General features: G+C 49.9%; 1 protein-coding gene across 2 annotated transcripts in view; it reads left to right on the top strand.

Annotated features, from left to right (window-relative positions):
- Positions 1–21,245, top strand: part of Ntn1 (netrin 1) — a 192,875-nt gene that overhangs the window by 158,978 nt on the left and 12,652 nt on the right. For both annotated transcript variants that reach the window (XM_057775845.1, XM_057775844.1), the window contains exon 6: positions 19,025–19,099. In XM_057775845.1, coding sequence (XP_057631828.1) covers positions 19,025–19,099 — 75 coding nt within the window. The remainder of the gene's footprint in view (positions 1–19,024; positions 19,100–21,245) is intronic.

The following is a 21,245-nucleotide window of genomic DNA, read 5'->3' as shown; positions in this document are numbered from 1 at the left end:
CATCTGGGTAGGGTCTAGTGGGCCAGTGCTGGCCTTCTGTTCCCAGGGAAAGTACCTGGAAGTAGCCTGTGAGGCCGTTTTTGGATTATGTGGAGGTGGCTGGGGGAGTTTGCATCAAGGTGTGGATATGGCCATAGGAGGAAAAATGACAGGGTTTGCCCAGTTAGCAGGGAGCCATTCTCTGGCACACATGGCCCTTCACACTGGAGAGGGCAAGAGGGCCTGAGGTCAAAGGCTAAGTAGCTTGATGCGTAGGCTATCCCTGCCCCCACCTCACCACCTCTAAATTTTGAGGTGGGGGGAAGAGGGAAAGAGGATATACGGGTATATCTGTACCACAGTGTGTTAGAGGGGTCAGGGGGTCAGGGGGTAGGTTTGGTGAGCTGGTTCCTGCCTTCCCTCGTGTGGCAGGGTTTATGCCATGCTGGCTGGCCCATGAACTTCCAGACATTCTCTTGTCTTCACTTCCCGTCTTGGTCCAGTAGTGCTGGGACTCCAAAGGTGTCAGAGCCTCTGTTCTTTTCACATGTGCTCTGGAGATCAGAGCAAAGCTTGGGGCCTTAGGCTTGTGTGGCAAGTGCTTTTATCCCCTGAGCCATCTTGCCAGCCCTTTACCTCCCCTTGAGCAGGACGTCTTCTTTGCCTCTCTCTCTCTCTCTCTCTCTCTCTCTCTCTCTCTCTCTCTCTCTCTCTCTCTCTCTCTCGGCTCTCAAAGTTCTAGGTGTGGTCCCATGAAATCGGTCCCCTCCCTCTCTTGCCAGCTTGCTTCCAGATGTGACTGAACAGCGACCCACTTCCTGTTCCCTTCTTCAGAGAAGCCAGCATTTCCCAGAGTCTGACAAGTGCGGTCATACTGTCTCATGGCCTCTGCTTAGGCGTCAAGTACAGTTGGGTATGGCGGCACACACTGGTGATCACTCAGGAGGCTGAGGTGGGAGGATCAAATATTCCAGGCTAGCCTGGGCTATGTAGTGAAACTCTAGCCTTCAAAACAAAACAGCAGTGCATTTTGGAATCAAAGACAGGACAAAGAACCCATCTTCCATAAAGAGACACCTGAAATGGATACATGGCGGTGGGAACATACCTGTTCACTCTGGCACCCCAAAGAGGGTGAGCATCCCTTCCGAACCCTGCCTTCAGGGCATCATGCTGGCAGTTTGAAATTTGTTAGGCTGGAATTATTTTGGGGATGATCAAGCTGTACAGATGACTTCCTTGCCCTCCCAGAGTGTGTGTTGCTAACCACTTTCTGCATCCTGTTGCTCAAACAGTATCTGGGGAATAGGATTTGTGATGCTCATACCAGCAGGAGCCTAGAGACAGAGCAGTGATAGGGCCTTCACAGCTCATAGATGGAAGAAGACGCATCCTAGAGGCAGCCAAGACTTGCTCTAGGGCACACAGGAGGTTGGCAGTGTATAAAGTCAGCCTGCCTTCCTTGCAGAGAGAGGTGGACGGGGTGAAAGGTCCCTCCCTCCAACTGGAGAGAGATCTGGGCTGTTTGAGACAATGTATTTCCAAGAAAGCTGCTTCAAGGTTTTCTTTTTAAATTTTACTTTCATGTGTATTCTTTTATTTTGTGTGTATGAGTGTTGCGCTTGCATGTATGAATGTGCATCATCACACGCCTTAGTGCTCTGGAGGTCAGAAGAGGGTATCAGATCCCCTGGAGCCGAGTAACTGATGATGGTGAGCTGCCATGTGGGTGCTAGGAACTGAACCCAGATCTTCTGTAAGAGCAGCCAGTGCTCTTGACTGCTGAGTCATCTTTCTAGCTTATACTTTCAGCCCAAACTGGCCTAGACTCACCAAGGTAGCTCCTTCCTCCTCACCCACCTGAACAGGTGGCATAGGCCACAGCTTCCTGGCTGAGTAGTTGCACTGTCGCAGGAGGTCACCTCCTTCAGCTGCAGGGGTAGGTAGGCCCACTGAGCTTCTAAAGCTTCGTGGGAGTCTCCATCATTGCCAGACAGAGAAGCCTCCAGGTCTCTTTCGGGGGCCAGAAAACCCAGCATTGTCTTCTTGCCGGATGTCCTGCCTGCCTTTCTTCCTGTGTGTTAGTTAGAGGCCTTAGGTGCCAGCCATTTGTTCAGGTTATTTGGAGTCAAGTATCTTAAGTTCAGCTCTCCCTAGAACCTAAGGAGCCTAAGATGGGGGTTGTTGTGGGGGTGGTTTACTGAGGAGTGTTCCCAGGCAAGGATGGCAAGAGAGTGTAAGGCTGAGAACACATGGCCTCTAGACTAGATGAGGCTCCAAGGAGGAAGCCACGGAGGAGACGCTCTAGATAAAGGCAGAAGCCAGGACATTACACTGGCCAGCATCAGTTGGCGATTGGCTGTGGACTCCCTACTGGAACTAGATAGACCAAAGCTTGTGACTGCCTAGACACGGCCCAGCAAAGCAGTATGCACCAGCCAAAGGCTGCGAGCGTGTGTGATTAGCAGCCAGAACCTGTGGAGCTGGGCGCGCTGGTCCAGAAAGGAGGGGAGAGCAGGACACCTACCGCATCTGATACCCTCTGTGACCATGGATTCAACCAACCACAGATTTCAAAGAAAACCAGACAGACAAACTCATCTATGTTCAACTTGTCCCAACATTGTATCTTTCCATGAAGAATACAGTAACTTGAACATTTTCATTGCATCGGGTACTATAAGCCAGAGATGATGTTAAGTATGTGGAGGTGTGGGTAGGTTCTCTGCATATATACTGTACCTCACTGTCTAAGGAAGTTAAGTGTCCTCAGCTTTTGGTCCCTGTCAGGGGTCCTGGACCCCTCCGATTTTGAGGGGCAATGGTAGTCACTAACTTAGAAGGCTTTGATAGGGACCATGTATGGGTTTCTCTTTGCCCACTCTGGAAGTTCTCCGCTGTAGAAAGTCTTGGCTGTTCTCTGGGGTCCCCATGCCTTCCTCACAGCTAGCTAGTCAGTCACTAGGTCTTGCTAATCTCACACCTCCTCTCTGCCATACACACCACCACTGCTGCTGTCTTTACCTGGATTCGTTTAGCTTCTTACGATCCTGAATTGGTCAGGCATGTGCAGTAACAAACATTTCTTGCAGTCCAGTCATTGTTTGCCCATGTAACAGCCGTCACCCACAGGTGTCCTTGGTTGGATGGTTTCCTCTTGGCAGTGAGTCCATCATATGGCTCTGCCATCCCCTGGGGCCACAAAGTCGCTTCTGGGAAGCCCATGGGTGACTTCCATAGGCTTAGCCTGGAAGTGTTCAGTGTCATTTGTGTTCATGTCTCTTTTGTTAGAACCCAGTCACATGACCATGCCTAACAGCAAAGGGTGCTGGGTAATGCAGGCCATATGTATGCATACATGGAAAATGACACAATGGTTGGTTACCACGTACAGTTTGCACATAAATCATCTGGACCACTGTGCTGACTTCTGGCCCATCTGTGGCCACCTGCCACTGTGATGCTGTAGTAATTGGCATCAGAAAGCAAGGCCATTTTTCTATGTAGGAAGCAGTTTAGCTCAGTCTTAGCCGGGAGTGTGCTTCCTGCCTGACAGCTGCCTGGGTTTTTGAGGTACAAGCAAACTGAGCAAGGGTGCCACCGGGTTCCAAGGCATGACCTCATCAATGCTGGCTTAACCAACCAAGCTGACTAGGCAGCCAGCAGAGGTGATGCGCCAGAGCCACGACCATCCCTTCTTTCACAGCTTCCCAGGGAGCCCAGCTCAGCTCATCTGAATCCCCTTTCGGTGTTGACAGCAATTCCAGTTTGTGTCCACTGTTGGCTCACACTGGAGAAGTATGCAGAGAGCCAACTGGATCCCTGTTGGGACAGCTTTGTTTTCCCTGCTGAACACAAAATCCCCTGTTCACTGGGAAATCTAACAAGGAGACCCCGTGGGGCAGGCCGGTGGGAGCAGATACCAGTGAATACAGCGGCCCGAATAGCTTCAGCTTATTAAAGGCGAGTACACGGGATAACTCTGCCCGCCGAGTGGGAGATAGAATGGGGGCACAGAACTGTTACAGTGGATTAGCAGCCGCAGGCGGACGGACGGAGGCAGGTGCGGCTTTCTCTGCAATTTGGAAAGGCTTAGGGAAGACAGAGCCTGTGCTCTGAATCCTTGTCTTGGCCTTGTTTGGGCAACAGGCTGAAAGTGGGGGATTTCTTGTTCAGTCAGGCTTGGGAGTAGTTTTTATGTTCCCCTTGTCCCTTCACCAATCCCCAGAATTCCTTGGGAATTCCGAGGAAGTTGTGCACTTATCCACTTATTCATTTTCTGCCCATTCATTCATCCACCATGCATTTTTAGGATCTCTCACGGCTACCGGGGTTACCGTACTGAGTAGACAGGGACCCTTCAAGCTGTACTACATGAGAAAGGCATGTAAGTACAGCGGATGGTTCTAATTCCATTTTTAAACTGTTAACCAAACTCCACAGACATTGATGTCACCTTCTGTGGCCCAACTGGCATTGCTGCGAGCATGCTGGGGCTTTGCTGTTTAATGAATGAAGCCTCAAGTCCAAGGTGGCGTGCTGATCTTCCAGATGGGCTGCTGTTTCCTAACGGCACAGATGGCAGATAAGAGGGGATGATCCAGTGGTCCTTGAGTATCCACAGGACCTCAGAGGTACCAGAATCTGCAGATGCTTAAGTCCTTTTCATAAACTAGCATTGGTTTTGCACACAGTTGTCCTACATCCTTCTGTACACTTTAACTCATCTCTTGATTGCATCTGCCTAAAATGACACATGTGCCATGTATACACTGTGTATTTTTTCAATTTAATTTTTTATTTATGACTGTGTGTGTGTGTGTGTGTGTGTGTGTGTGTGTGTGTGTGTAGGTATATGCACATATGAGTGCACTACTTGCAAAGGCCAGAAGAAGGCACTGGATTCTTTGGGGCTGGAATTAACTGCTGAGGTTGGTACTCAGAGTTGAGCTTAGGGCCTCCAGAATAGCCACAAGCCCTCTTAACCACTGAGCCATCTCAGTGGTTAAGAATGGTTTTCTTTAGAGAATGATAAGATGTCTGTGTTTAATGTGCATGCCTTTTCCCCCCTAAAATATTGTTTATAGTTTGTTGAATTTGTGCAGGCAGAGCTGTGATTATGGAGGACTCACTGAACTTGGTGTCCACGATAGAACTGGAAACTCAGTCTTTGAGCAAAAGCTCTGAAAGATTGGTCATAGAAGGCAGAATTGGAATCTTGGGAGAGTCTTAGGATGCTACCTCAGGCCTCTTAGTCTGGGTGTCCCTGGATCTTTTCCTCCTGGGGATGGGTACTTATCCTCATCTCTCCTAGCAAACACCCCTCACCAGCTGGGTGGCTCATCACAAGCAGACAAAAGCTCTGTACTTTCCAGGGTTTGCAGAACTCATGGGGGTGGTGTGAGGTTTGAACTTGGATGCTGATAAAAGGTTTCAGAGCTCGTGAGCATGTCTCTGGGAGGAAGGAAATAGTCTGGATCATCCCTCAGAGTCACCAGGGAGCTCAACTACCAAGTGAGGAGGAGGCACCTGAGACCAGGCAGCTCTGAGTTAGTCCTGCGAGTTAGTCCCAGGGGTTGCTCCTTCCCGACTTCCAGCAGAAGCTGGTGTTGTGGGTACCAGCTATCTAGCACTCATGCCCCTGATGTCAGAGAGCTGAATGGTGCTTTGTCCACCAGAGGCGTTCTGGATTCTCTCTAAAGGCCTGACCGGGAACTTCCTAGCAGGTAGTTCAAGGGTACTCATTGCCTTCACAGATGTGACTCCAACCTGTGTAAAACCCTGTGTTAAGATGAACTATCAAAAGGTTTGGTTATAGTTTGGTGGTAGATACTTCTTAGCACATGTGAGATTCTGGGTTTGATGAGAGAGATGTGGAGGCAAATATGAATGGATATTGCTTTTTTAAAATGAGGGTCTTAAGCCTCTGTGGATGTTGGTACCTGTGGATGGGCCTAGTGTTTGAATCTCCCCTAGATATTGGGGTGACTGTGTACTATGTTCATAATGTGGCTGTAAAATTTATTTTCCCAACATAAAGAAAGATATTCCTTTGAATATTCAAGAAGTATATTTTCAGTGTTTGTAAACAAAGAATAATTAAGCTATGAGTGACAGCCTGAGGGGCTTCCTGTGTGATAGCAGTTCTACCTCTGCGAAAGCTTTCCCCATCTACCGCTTCTCCCCCGAGAACTAGAAGAGCAGCTAAGTGGTCCCCGGTGTGTGCTGGCTTCCTGTCACGCTTCCCAGGGAACCTGGAACTGTTTCTCACTCAACACAGCTAGCCACAAAGTGAAGAGGAGGTGATTCTGTCTCCTCCGCACAGCAACAGCTGAGGAACAGGGAGGCTGGCTGGCCAGACTCTGCAGGGCTTCTAAACACCACACTGGTAGCTGAGGGAGTGGACTCTTCCTGTAGAAGTCTGGAGGACTCTCCTGTTGGTTCAACAGGTGGGCTGGTGTAGGCTGTTCCAGAAGGTGGACCTAAGACCATCTGGAGGGTAACAGAAGTCAGGTGAGGCTCAGCCAAAAACAGTCCTGTTCTACCCTTGGGTTAACGGGAAGAGAACTTGAGCTAAGCAAGGATGGGTCTGCTGTTGGGGTCATGAGAAATCCTGTAGCTCAGGCACAGTGAGTTCTGGAGCCTGTGTGCATTCCAGGGGTCTGTGGAAAGTTACAGAGCGGGTTGTCGATGCAAAGATTGCGTCTGCTTATCCTTTAAACAGGAAGAGTACCTTACCAAGTTCTAGGCCCCAGATGGTGCTATGGGTGCCGGCGAAGCCTGTCCTGTGTGACTGGCCAGGGAAGCAGGTGGTCTGGATGACATTTATTGATAGGGTGTCCCTTGTCAGTCCTCATTTTATTTTCTAGAGATAAGTTATCGCAAGCAGGAGCCTCAAGTGTCTTGTCTTTCTCGCTTCTTTCTGTGATTTTCTTTCCCTTGTCTGAGTTCTTATTCAGTGCCTGTGCCAGAACTCATCTGTCATTTTGATGAAGGATTTAGAAATAGTTTGGGGGAAAGGAATTTCTTCCCTGGGTCCAGCAACACTTTGAACATGGCAGGCTGTGAAAATGGCTTGATTTCCCAAAGGCATGGCTGGTGGGCATCGTGTGCACACTGGAGGCAGTATTCGGGGAGGGGAGTGATGAGGGATGGATGATACACAGTAGCAGCCACACAGACGTGCTTGCCCAGGTTCCTTAAGCAGGGGCGGCCCTTGCACTGGACAGAGACACTAAGGGGTTCATGCTCACGTGGTTCTCCAAGTTCCCATGTCTTTGGACAGAGAGACATATCTTGGGAATTCCAGGAAGTAGCTGACACAGCCTTTTGGCCCTCTGTCTTCTCACGGGTGGCATACTGGTTCTACTTCTTGGTGGCATAGGTCACACAGCAAGCAAGATGTAGAGTGCATCGGCAGGGGCCGTCCTGGTTCCCCTACCACATCCATGTGTTTCTGCTACTTGGATTGGACACTATTGCCCTCCAAGGCTGAAGCAGTATCGGCAGGTGGGGTGCGGGGCAATCCTAAAGCCTGGGGTGGTCTGCGTTCTGTCCCCTCTGCATAACTGACATTGACTGGCGGCCTGTGGGAGGACAGCTGAGGGTCAAGAGAGAATTCTAGACGTCTGGGAGCTGCTTTAGCCAGCCAAGGTGTCCTCTCTCCAGTCAGGAGGGCGTTCTGCAGCCCCAGAGGCTCTGGGCAAGAGGCTCTAATCTAATTACATGCTTTATTTGAGCCAATTTGTTTCCCAATCCATCTTGTTCAGCAAGAAGAAAGAGCATGCTGAGGGCTCATTTGCACCCTCTTGTTCCAAGGGGAAAAGAGGGGCTGCTCCCTCCTGTGGTCAGTACAGCCCCTGACCTCCTCCAGCCTGGAACCCCACCCCCAGTCAGGCCGCGGAGAAGCCTGAGCAGGGCTGTCCTAACCCTGTCATCAGCCACAGGCAGAAGGGCCTGGCTGTTTGTCCCACTTCCTTAAACCCGGCAGAACTCTGTCTTTCCCTTTGGGGGTCCCAGTGTGCTAGGAAAGCAGGATGGGCCTCGAGGCCAGGTAGCATGGGACTGGGGCTGTTCCTCCCTAGGGCTCTGCCTTGCATAGACCTCCCATCTCTGGAGTGAGAGCTGCCTACATAGTCCAAGGGCTGGTATTTAAAATCTGCAAATATATTTTCATAATAAGGTGGTGGATTTTGGATCTGTGTTATTAAAGTCCAAATAAAACACCAAAGCCCATCCAAGCTCCCGGGAGAGGGAAGATTTATCGACTCCCACCCTCCTCCTCAGGCAGGGCTCTGTGTGTGCCAAGCCTCACTTTTTATGGATTGCGGTGTTTCCCAAATTGCCTTTTTCCATCCTTTGGAATCTTGCTTCCAGCCTTTACTTTTCTGCCGCTGACCCAGACTGGCTGCTTCCTGTGGGTTCTGATACTGAGCCTAGTGACTTCCGGTCTTGGGCTAAGGCAAGTAGGGCCTAGGGTCTTGGCCTACCGCATGCAGCCGCAGCCTGAACTGTTCAGCAAATACTTCCTGAGGGCCTGATGAGTGTCCTTGTCCCTGGGGACCCAGCACGCAGCCCCTGACTCCAGATAGGAAAGGAGACACAAATAAACCGATAGTCCCTTCACTGCAGTGTGAGCCGTGCCCCGAGGAAACAAATCCTCTAAAGACAGCAGGACAGGCAGAGGTCAGCCATAACTCAAAGCATCAAGGACATATTTGAGCGAGAAATGTCTTTGGGCTTAAACAGAAATTGGATATGACAGAAATCCAGTAAAGTTGGTTTTCTCTCACGATTCTTTAAGTTAGAGTCAGAATAATGAGGGCTGCGATGACCCTGGTACTGATTACATGTCAGGCCTCATCGTAGCAGGATTGTAAACGATGACAGCCATATCTCCAGTGACCTCAGTCAGGAATCCGAAACTGTAAGGCACAGCGCTGTACTCGAAGAGACACGGTTGTGTAGGGCCCTGGCGCCAGCACCTCTATGCCTCTGTAGCGCCCCCAACATCCAGGCTGTCAGGTCCTTCACACTCCCCAACACCATGTCCCCTGCAGGGTCCCTAGCTCTATGACTTGCCATTCCCACTGAAGTGACCAGTTGCCTTTTGAAGTCTGGCTAAGGGATCTGCCCACCAGCACCGCACACCCTGAAGACAGCTCACTGCCCTGCACAGGGGCTGGAGGTACTCTTTCTGTAGATGGCATCTCGTGCCTCTGAAGGCACTTTGGCCTCCTATCTCCTGTGCTCCCCCCGAACCTGCCACCTCCATCCAGTGCGCACATTCAGAGTACTCCGAAGATTGAAGAACTCACTAGCCAGGTACCTCGTGAGCAGCCAGCTGGCCATTGCCAGTGCCATAGAGCGTGTTTGTGGCTCTACTTGTCTGGGTAGCCATGGTCACTGCCCTTAGCTTATTTTATACTGTCTGGAGGTCCCCAGGATCATTGGTAATGAACCCTGTATCAAGTCTGGAGACACTAAGGTCTGGTTGCTAGGAGGAGGAATAGACCATTCCAGACTGGGAAGTGGGTGCTAAGAATCAAGGTTCTCCACTGAACTCAGAGGGCGGCTGCCCACCACGTGACTAGGAACAGGCTCAAACGAGGCTCAGTGGAGTCTCAAAAGGAAAGGCATGGAGATCCAGATAGAGCTGCTGAGCCTGGAATAGCCCATTGTGTGGGTTGTCTCTCATACCCAAAGGGCACTCTCCACCCTGTACTTCCAGGTGGGTCCCCCAAGCCGCCCCTAGTCCAACTGTCATATCCAACAGTCTGTCCTCTCCCCCTGACCCTGTCATCCTGCCTGGATCCTGCAGTGTGTTGCTATTACCATCATTGCTACTACCCCAGTTCACTGATGGAGACATAGAGGCTCAGAATAGTCAAGGGCTACAGAGCAGAAGACACACTTTGTAGGATCCATTTTTACTGACCAGAATGGTTTTTGTTAGCGCCCCCACTCAGTTGCTTCCACTTAAATCTGAGGTCTCCAGAGTGAGCTGCTGGCAGGGTGAGCCATGTGGACAACATGGAAGAGAAGGCTTTATTGTTAGGAACATAGGCTTTAGGAGAAAGGGAGCTTACATACTGGGGAGACTGTGGCAGATTTCTGGGAGCCCTTGTGTGACATGGTTATATTTGCGTGACTTTCGGTCCACTTCACCAGGATGACCTTCCTGTCTCTGTGGGTCTCCACTTCTCCACTTGCCTTCTGACCTTCTCAACTAGTGTGCCCAGTTCACAGATTTTATTTTCTGGGTTTCGTTCTTTCATGACACTCACGGTGGAACTCTTGTGACGGGCCTGCTCTCCCCCACCCGTCATTGTGCCAACTGCTGTTCTGTTTGCCTCATGATACACCTAGAACCAGAGTCAGCCATGTAGGGAGGGCTTAGGAGAACTTCTCAAGCGAATGGTAAAATCATAGAAACAGCATGGCTGTGTCAGAGGAGAGTGGCCTCAGGATTGGGACATTCAGTGCCAGGCATGCTTTAACCACTTGGCATGAGTGTGTGTGCACGCCTACCTTTGCTGGTTTCCTGGGCAGAAGTGCCTTCTTCCCTTGGCTAAGGCGTGCTTCTTTGAAATTTGAAATTGAAATATTTACATCTCTTCGTGTGCTTTCAAGTTAACTCTTCTCTCTTCTCTCTCCTCTCTCTCCTCTCTCTCTCTCTCTCTCTCTCTCTCTCTCTCTCTCATGTGTGTGTTGTGTGTCTGTTTGCCTGTCTCTCTGTCTGTCTTCTTTTTTTCTTTTTGTTTTTTGAGACAGGGTTTTACTGTATAACAGTCCTGGCTGCCCTGGAACTTGCTCTGTTGACCAGGCTGGCCTTGAACTCACAGAGATCCAGCTGCCTCTGCTCCCCAAGTGCTGGGATTAAAGGTGTGTGTCACCACCACCCGGCTTGAGAGTACTTTCTTGTGAATCACCTTTTCATCTCCTTGAAGTTTTGCCAGTCTCATTTTTATTGACTCACAACAGTTCTTTGTGGGTTAAGGACCAAATCATTTGCTTTGTTTAAACATTTTGGGTCTTTCTCCTTTTAATTATTACATATTTTGTGCATGTGTGTGCATGCGTCCATCTGTGTGTGTGCGCGCGCGCGCATGCGTGTGCATACACCTGTGGAGGTCAGAGGACAACATACCAAAATTGGTTCTGTCCTTCTACTGTGTGGGCACTAGGGATTGAACTCAGGTCACTGGGCTTAGCCAGAGGCACTGTTTACCTTCTGAGCATCTTGTGGGCTTCCTCCCACTTGATTGTCACAGAGGTTGTAAAACACAGTACGCTCAGCTCCTATGTCAGTTTATTGCTAGAAGTGGCTTCATTTCAGGAGCCCCATGGCTCAAGGTTAAGTGGACATTTTGTTGTTAAGGGCGGAGGGACTTAGGGGTGATGAACCAGTGGGTGAGCCCAGCAGCACAGTAGAGAGATAGTTGCATGGTGGTCCAGGAGCTACGTGGGGCTCAGATCTTTTGGAGGAGTGGCTCATTGCTCGGACAAGTGCTTGTTGGTGAAAGGGTTGGAAAGATGGTCTTGCCTGACAGAGGAAATCACCTACAGTGACCAGGAGCAAGAATTGGAGTGCTTTCCCCCATTGCCCCATGATAGCTGTTGCGAGCTCCCTGGATTACCCTGGGCACCCGAATGCTAACACTGAAGTTGGAATTGTTGGCCTGGGCAGAGTTCATGCTGCCTACAGTTGCAGGTCAGGCAAACCAGCTCCTCTTGTCTTTTATCACCTGAAGGGGAGAATGACCTGACCCAAACAGATAGACGGCTGGGTGTACGCCCTTCTCTCCTTGAGCTATTTCCTCCAGTTAGAGGGAACCAAGAACCCTTACCCAGCACCCAGCCATTGGGGCCAAAGCTCACCCAGTTCCCTAGGATTTTCCATCCCATGTTGGACCACACTGACTATGTTCCTCACTTACCCTAGCTGGCCCAGAGCTTCCCAATGGCAACAGGAGCAGGGGCAGAGGTATGGCTGGAGAGTGGGCCAGGGCTACGAGAGGGAGACCTTTGCCAGCTCCCCGCCCTGCTCTGAGGGGAGGTGCCAGCTGCGGTGCCACAGGCCGCCAGGCTCTGCTTGCCATATGCTTGGAGATGCGCCTGGAGCAGCGAGCAGGCTGGCCCAGCAGGGTTTTGGCACCTGGGCACAGGAGGCAGAGCAGAGGGGGGCAGCTACCCAAGGTGCAGCAGAGGCCTGAAGGGGCTTGGCCTGCGGGGCACCTCTTGGCTCTTGCCTGAGGGTTGGTCAGGAGAACAGGTGGGAGGAATGAAAAGGAGGTAGGCTGCTCCCAAGAGGGGCTGGGATGCCAGCCAGCCGAGATGAGCCTTTGCAGGCTGGGCAGATGGCCCCTTCTGGGTCCCAGCAGCCCTCCCCCGGACGGATAATGTCCAAGTGGAGACCAGGTGGCACCAGGGGCCAATCCTGGCAGCCCTTGTCTTTGGTGGGGGAGGAGAGCCTGGTGGAAGGAGCATCTTGGAGCAGGTGCCCCTAAAGATCTGCCAGTGTTTACCTGGCCAGTCACTCAGCCAGAGATCTCTAGGGTCAGGAGTGTGATGGCGGGTGCTCAGACCACTAAGTAGAGTGGGTTGGTTTCTAGAAAGGAGGCTGATGACCATGGGTCGGTAGGATCTGCCGTGTCTGGTCCCGGGTCTTTTGTATGAAGGTTGAGACACGAAACTGTGGTGTTGCCTGTTTCTTCACATCGTGAAATGATCAATTTCAGGGCTGCTAATGCAGTCTCTCATTTAAGAGTGTTCCATCCTTTTCTGTTTCTTAATAAATGAAGCAGCATGAAATGGCCGCATCATCACAGGCTCCTAACCTGGCTCATTCTAGACATGTCTGTTCGCTTTGGTCATTTCAGTTCTCCTTAAAGTATGCCTTTCCTTCAGATTCCAGACTTTCGCCTGGAGTCGTTGTACAATAGCCTTCTAATTCACAACATGTCTTTAGGTCATGGCTCTCTCATTCTTCTCAGCCTGTCTGTTTTCTTTCTTTTATTCATAATTAGACATGACAATGTTTTGTCTGGCCTTTATTTAAAAGAAAGTTTGTTTGGAGGCATTTCAGAGAGTCAAGCTTTGGGTGTATTTGTAATTTTAAGCCCCCCCCCTTCTCCTTATTTCTGCTTCTGCTGTTATTAATTCATTCTCTCTGAGTTTTGTTTTACTCTTTTTAAAAAAAGTTTCTAGGGCTGAGTCTGGTTTGCTTATTTTGATCCTTTCTTCCGTCATAACAAGTATTATTAGTTACACTGTGGTCAGGAAGTGTGGCCTGTACAATTTCAGTTTCTTAGAATTAATTTAGCATTTTCTACTTACATGTGTGTGTATCTGTCTGTCTGTCTGTGTGTGTCTCTCTCTGCTTAATATATTTCAGTGAAATCTTATTGCGCATATAAAATAATCAAAACACCATTGTTTATCGTGTGCATCTGTGTGGCTAGAGGTGTGTCATGGTGCAGATGCGGAGGTTGGGGACAACTTGGAGTTGGTTCTCTTCCACCTTGTAGGCTCTGGGGATTGAGCTCAGGTTGTCAGGCTTGGCTGCAATCTTCTTTACCCCCAAACCATCTTGCTGGCCTCATAAAATGATTTTACTGGTGACCTTTTGTTGTGCATTTTGAGCATGCTTGTTTTGGATTGTGCCCTTTCTGATATGAACATTTCTACTTCTTGGCTCATTTTTTGTCTGTTTGCATTTGCTGATGTGCAGAACCTTTGCCCCCATTTAAATTGACTTTTAAGATTTCCCTGTACCCTTGCGCACAGTCACCTTTCTTGTTAGGCTGTCACAAAGTACCCGATGAGACAACTTGAAGGCAGGAAGGATTTATTTTAGGACCTCAGTGGGGGTCATCAAGGTGAGGCAGAGTGGTTCAGGGAGTCTCCAGGATAGAAGCGCAGGAGAGAGAAGGGACCACGCTCTGACTTTGTCCTCTCCGCCTTTTGTCGTGTCTGAGCCTCTGGCTGCTGGATGTGCTGGGTCTCCTCCCCTCGGCCGCTTCTCTGGAAACACTGGCATGAGCATTCTAGAGCTGTGACTCTGTGGGTCTCTCCAAGTGTGTGCCACTTGAGTGCAGTGCCTGTGGAGGCCAGAAAGGGGGTATCCGATCTTCTCGGAGGGATTAACAGGTGGTTGTGAGCTGTCAATGTAGGTACCGAGAACTTAACCCCTGTTAAATATGCTTAAGTTCTCAAGCTCACAAGCCAGCCCCCACCTAGGTGATTCTAAATGCAGTTACACTGACAACAAAGAGTAACTGTCAACACCTTCTTAAGCAGGAGTTGAGAATGTAGAATCAAGTTTTGAAAAGGAGTGGTGGATCCTTCACTTTCATCATTTTATGTCAAATAGTTGATTTTGTGTGTGTGTGTGTTTGTTTATTTCATGTGCATTGATACTTTGCCTGCATGTATGTCTGTGTGAAGGTGTCAGGTCCCCTAGAACTGAGGTTACAGAGAGTTGTGAGGTGCCATGTGGGTGCTGGGAATCGAACTCGGGTCCTCTGGAAGAGCAGGCGGTGCTCTTAACCCCTAAGCACTCTCCAGCCAGCCCCTCTTGCCCACTCCTCTTTTATGATCTTAATGTATCAAAAATGCCTTCTTATACTTTCTGTTTTCTCTGGCTTATCTTTTGACATAATTTTATTTGTAATTTATTTCTTGAGTTCTCTGGCATTTTGTGGTATTTCAAAAGAAGTATCTTATTTGATAGAGTCAAGCATAAAATAACATCTTTGATATTTTTATTTAAGAAGTTTGATTCCCTGCCTTATTCTACTGGTTTTTGCTAATATGATGTAAAGTTACACCTAAATTTTTATAATCAGATATTCTTAATGTTCTTATGTAAGCATTTTAACAATTTTGATATTTGCTTAAGTTTTAGAACCAAATTTGAAATTTTTATGTTTATTGACTTCAGGGACATGTTGTGTTTATAGCACAACTTTCCCTTATCAAAGTCCTCAATTTATTTTATAGGTGGTTGGAAGGCAAATGTTGAACTGTTTGCTGAGCTCTACATACTTGAGAATGTTTGTGTGTGTGTGACTCTTGTGTACGGAAAGACTGTCTAGCTAGGTATAAAATTCTTGTGTTGAAAGTTTCTTCCCTGAAGACATTGTAATCATTCCTCAGTAATCATCTACCCATTTCTTTTTATTGCTCTTTTTCTATCTGTATGTATGTTTTTCTTACTGTAGCATTTTTCATGTATTTCAAAGAAATATCTGGGCCTTGACCTGTTTTCTTTGATTTTGAAATAAAATGCATTGAACCCTTCCTTCTGCACATGTGGTTCTGTCCTGGACTCAGAAGTCCTACCCTTGAGTCTTATTTCCATTTTTCTTGGGCCTCGGCTGACACCCAGGCATGCGTCAGCTCTCCCTTCTCTTGGATGCCCTTACTCTCTCTAGTGTTCCCATCTTAGCCTTTCCCTCTGCATAGCCAGAGTTTCTGCAGGGTGTGTTCTCCCTGCCGAATCCTTTCCCACAGTTTTGTTCTCCCTGCTGCTACAGAAGTGAATTGTAATTGTGCTGCTGGGTTTCTGAATTACTTTAGTTTCTATTTTCCCAACTCTTATATACCCTGGGGCTTTTGAGTTCAGCCCTATTTCCTCCTCAGTTTCATAGAAGCTGTATCTTTTTAGATGTTTTTGAGCCTGTTATACCCATTGTGTTTGTTTCTGAGCTGCCATGGAGAGGTTAGTAGATGTGAGGGTATGGCTGTCACATACTTATGGCTTGGCCCTTTGCAGGTCCCCATGTCAGACAGGTGGAGCTCTGTCCCCTTGCTACCTGGCTCTGTAGGGCTGGCATCTGCTCCTGTCACCACGTCCTTCCGATTCTCTGCATCCATGATTTAGATAGAATACAAGTTCAGAGAGTCAGTACAAATGGCTTGCGGTCCTACCTTCCTTAACCCCCACCCCCGCTCATGCTTCCTATTTATTCTCTGCTCATTGTCTTGCTGTCATCTCCTCTTCTTCCTCCTTCTCTTCCTCCTCCTCCTCTTCTGTGATCTTTCTTTCCATCAGACAAAGAACTGTTTCTGCAGGTAAAATCCGGATAGACTTTGCCTCATCCACCACCATCTGCCTTTAATTAATTGAGATTGCTCCCAGATTCCGGCATTGGGTCATCTATCAGTTTCATTCCTGGTGTTAGTGTGAATTTTCATCTTTTCACTGTCTTTATAGCTGTCTCGGAACAGAACAAGGAGAGGCCCTGTGAGTGGCTGCCAAGCAGATACCATGTTGTTGCAAGAATCAGAGCAGGGCTTTCAGCTGGCATTTGTCTCTAGTTGTGTGTGATGATAATGAGGGAAGCCAGCACAAGACCATTTTCCCTACCCAAGGACCACTTGTCCAGCAACCGCAGCGATCTGGACCTAACGTGGAGTGCACAGCTTTTATGTATCCGTATTCTGAAGGTTCTTCGGTTTCTCCAGAGGAAACTGCTTCAGCCCATCCCTCCCAGCCTGTTCCTCTACTTTACACCACTCTTAACAGGGTGGTGTGTTTGCCTAGCTCAGTATTGAGTTGGAACGTGAAAGAAAAAGGGAGATTTTGCAGAGGAGACTGGCATCTCTCTCTGAGTTTGAGTTAGCCACCTGTCTGGACTTTCCTCTGCTGAGCCAGGCTCTGGGTGCAGACACCATCTCATATTCTGGAACCACCAGGGAGCACTCAAAATTCAGACATGCAAGCTGCTGCTTCGGTGAAGGAACTCAGAGCCTGCTATGGACAGATCTCAGCCTGAGTGGTGGTTGAAACCCCAGGGTATCCTACTTCAGGGCTAGCCCCGGGGACAAGGGATTAGGCTCACAGGCTGCCTCAGGGAGACTTTCTGAACCTTAGATTCTCTTTTGTTCAGTGGACTGGTCTACAGGTAGAGAGTTCATTAAGCCACAAGGCTTCCTGAGAGCTGGCCGTGCCACCAGGGTGTGTGCAGCCTTTGAGAAATACCAAGATGGCTGGGCCCTGGCACTGAGTCATTACGCAATGGTGACTGCTGCCCATTCTTGGATAATGTCTGTTCTGGATGCACTTTTAGCTCTAGAACTTTGGCTATTCCTAGGGTGTGGGCAGTGATGCCGAAGGTTTGGGGGTAGTTTGGTCCTAGGACTTGAATGTTTTCCTTTTACTCTGTAGGGTGGGCCCAAGCTCAGCTTTTCCACTATTTTAAGTTGGGCACCATATCTCCCTCCCTTTCCACCTGGGTTGCTGCATGGGTAATACTTGGTGAGCCTGGGTGGAGGACTCGGGGCAGTGTGACTTCTTCATTATTGGAAATGAAAGCATTCAGTTGGGCCAACAACTTCACGAAACATTACACAAAACAGCTCCAAGTGGACTCTAAGCAGACCCTGCAGGGATGTCGTTTGGCTCCACCTGCATCTTGGTTTTCCTCCCTAGGTGTGTAGAGCACAGCACAGGAGACTGACCAAACCTACTTGGAAGCACCGGAACGTGTGCAAATCTGGGTTCCAAATCTGCTCACAAGCACCGGAACGTGTGCACAACCTGGGTTCATCCACGGAGTGGCTGCTGCCAGTGTGACGGCACAGGCACTCAGCACAGATGCTCCCGGCAAGGAAGGGAGCATTGATGAGTGATGCTGTAGTGGACGTCTGTGTGTGGGCTGCATCCTTTCCTGCCTTCTTTGTGCACTGCCACTCAGAATGAACTCCATGCTCTCTGGAGAGTCTGGCCCTTGCAGTCAGCAGCCCAGATGGCAGAAGAGCCTGATACTGTAGTCTCTACTGTCCTGGGCAGGGCCATCCTGAGGTGGGGCCAGAAGGACAAGCCATGGGGCAAGGAGGAAGAAGACATGATTTTCTTCCCTTTCTTGAAACTGGCTGCTGAATTTGAGCCCCAAGAGGCTGGCCCCCAATTGTGGAATTTGGGCCAAGGCTCCTGATGGCGGATAGAGTCGCACTGGTTAAGGGAGGCGTTGGTCAGGACATCTGGTGCCTGGAGAGAAGAGCTACTTGCTGGGGGCTACAGACAGATTCTGGAGAGATGGCCACTGAATGTGCCCTGCAGATTGTAGCCACAGGCTGGGAGCAGACAGGTGCAGTGCACCTGTCTTCCCATTCTGCATCCCCATGTGCATCTCCCATGTTGACCTTGGTAGGTAGCGTACCTAACTCTGAGCCTCAGTTTTCTTACCTGCCCAATGGGAACGTCATGGTTAGCTGAGAGACCAACTTTAAGACTTTTGGGGAGATTCAGCATGTATAGCATTGCCATCATGGCAAGTGGCTGGCAGTTTCCCACTGGGCTGTCATACAGACCTCATGAAGAGATTATTACATCATCTTGTTTCCCATAAGTGGAAGTCATCACTGGCGGGAGAGAGCAAGGTTAGGCTACATTCGAGGGAGGGGTCGACAGAGCTGCTTCAGGGGATGGAAACTACTGAACAAAGCATCTCCTGTCTGCCTGGAGCCCCCAAAGCTGTGGCCTGCAGGTGTGGCCAGCAGCCAGTGGCCGGCAGGCCTGCCTCTCAGCAGTGGGGCCCGTTAGGGCTAAACTCTTTTCGTGGGCATTTTCCTTGCACACTTCACTGGAGTGGACACCAAAGGGGTTTTCAAATGTTTCATGGACTGCTAATTTCCCCCGTGACCTCTTTTGTTGGGGCCTAACCCCAGCCAGAGGCTTCATGCCATGAAAGCCAGTGTCTGACACAGACCCCAGCAGCAGGGCAACAATGAGGCCTCTATCTGCTTTAATCAAGCTCTGGTTGAATCTTAAGGCAGAAGGAATTGGGGTGGTGCTCAGAAACCCTGGGTGGCATGATACAGTGGTCCCGAAGGCTCTCGTGGAGGCTGAAATATTTCACCAGGCTGAGGGGAGAGGGATGGCCTTTGTCCCAATGGTCTCTTTAGAAAGCCAGCCTGTCCTGAATGGGCACCCGCTCGGCCTGGCCCATGGATACCACTGGGTATCTAGGGAGGTGGCCCACTCGGCCACCAGCCCATTCTTTAGTGGCCTAATGAGTTTCTGTGTTCTCCCCTGCAGACTGTGACTCCTACTGCAAGGCCTCCAAAGGGAAGCTGAAGATGAACATGAAGAAATACTGCAGGAAGGACTATGGTGAGTGTGGTGGTGGGGCTTCTCTGAGGTGGCTTGTCGGTGACTTGTGTCACAGAGTCCCTGGGGTCCGTGAAATCTCATGCCCAAGAATACCTTGTCCCAGTTGCTCTGCACAGGGGTATCCAGACCAGTAGGGGACATGGAGGCTGAGACTCCTAGCCTGGACTCTGTTAACTCTGCTCCAAAGGGTGGTGTGGCTGCAGCCCACACGTTTGCTCTCTGGTCTTCTGTGTCCTCGCTCATACCCCGCCCTTTGTCTCAAGTCTCCTGCTTGAGCAAGGTTCTCCAGCACTGCAATGGGTGAGAGCTGTGGACTGTTTAGGGATATCTCTGGGGCGTGGCAAGATGAAGAAGAGTCTGCACTGTAAGCAAGCCCCCCCCCCCCAGGACCCTGAGCAGTTCCCGAGGCTTTCAGAGGGAACCCATGCCACATGGGGGCCCACACTGGACCAGCTTGAGCCAGACTTGTGGTTTTCTTCTTACCAGGTTAGTAGCCAGGGCTTCCCAGCATATAGAAATTCATGATTAAGTACAAGGGAATTTTTGAAACCTCATTTTACTGTGAGCATCTACACACACACACACCCCTCACACTGAAGCCAGAGAGGACCTCAAGAAGCCAGACAGCCCCACTTGTCACTGGCCATGTGACCTTCCCCAGAACCAAGCAAGAATATACAGGTTTTAGGTGTTGACTCACAAATTGTCAGGCTGTGGGCATCCAGGTTCAAACCCCACCTTCCACCAGAGGTCCATGGCCAACTTCCCAAAGAACAGACCCCTTAAAGAATGGGCACCCCAGCGCCCTGCAGAAGCTTCCAGCACCCACTGAGGAACAAACCTGGGTTACTGCGAGCTCACTGCCCTTGAGAAATACAGGAATCATTGCCTCCTTCAAGCTGAGGTGGCACTGCAGGAAGATCTGACTTCTCAGGTTCAGCCCCCATCTCTGCCAGAGACTGAGAGAGGTAGGCCCCCAAATGTCGTTCCCTGTCCCTCCCCCAGCCTATGGACTGAGAACCTGTGGCTTCTGTACTCTCCCAGGCTTGGCCTTGAGGCCTGCTGGCTGCTCCTGGCAAAGTAGAAGGTGGGGTGTAGTCAGGAATGTGAGGGCTAACTTACCGCTCCTACCCCATCCCCAGCACTGATGAGGAATGGCAGCCGGAAGGCCTGCCTGAGGAGGAGTGGGTGGGGTTCAGTGTGGAGCTCTCTGGGGAGGGTGCTGGGTGGGCTAAATAGGGTCAGTTCTGTTCTTTAGACGGGAAGGGGGAACTCTACAGTTACTGACGTGGATGCCATCATCTACCTGATTTTTTTGAACTTAGTCTGGTTTTGCTCTCCTCCAGGGTCACCCCGGCCTCTGATAGTGTTCTCATCTACACCAGGTTAACAGTGACTTTTCTTTACAGATTTAAGGCTGGGGCTTCCCTGACCGCGCTCGCTTGCAGTGGGTGTTCCTGTAGTTAGCAGGAGGCATTCTTCTTGGGTAGGGAAGGGCTGGGTATGGCTTCTGGGCCCCACATTGGCCTTTCTCTTCGGGTACACCTTTTCAGGGACGACAAGGCCCGAATGTGCCTTGCCCCTGTGTCACTGCCTGACTCTGCTTTCTCTCCTCCAGCAGCCCTGGGAGGACCTGAGTTAGTCCATTTTCTGTTTCCCTAACAAAACATCTGAGGTATATTTTTGGCTCATGGTTTCTGATGTCCAAGAGCATGGTACCTGCATCCACTCAGCTTCTAGTGAGGGCCTTGTGCTGTGTCAACCCGGGTAGAATGTGCCATAGAGAGATGAGGGGACACAGGGAGCCAGGTATCTTGCATAACCTGCTCTCAAGGTCCTAACTACCTTTCATGGGACCTTTATGAGCATGAAGCCCTTTGGCCCCAGAATACCTCCAGAGGCCCTACCACCTCTCAGCAGCCCGCTTGTGCTGAGAATGTTATGATCCATAAAGATTCTGGCAAAGACATACCATGTTCTAAGCACCACTGTGGCTTTTAGTTTCAAGGCTCCCTTATGCAATAATGTCATTTGAAGTAAGGGTGGTCTCCTCAGTATGGCTCAGAAGAGCCAGGCACTATGGGATATGTAGTGCCTTGAGGGTGAGAAAAGGGAGTAAATGATAGACCACAGAGGCTGGGCAGGG

This window comes from Chionomys nivalis, chromosome 7, assembly GCF_950005125.1.
Source record: "Chionomys nivalis chromosome 7, mChiNiv1.1, whole genome shotgun sequence".
Classification (NCBI taxonomy): domain Eukaryota; kingdom Metazoa; phylum Chordata; class Mammalia; order Rodentia; family Cricetidae; genus Chionomys; species Chionomys nivalis.
This window is presented reverse-complemented; position numbering and strand designations above follow the sequence as displayed.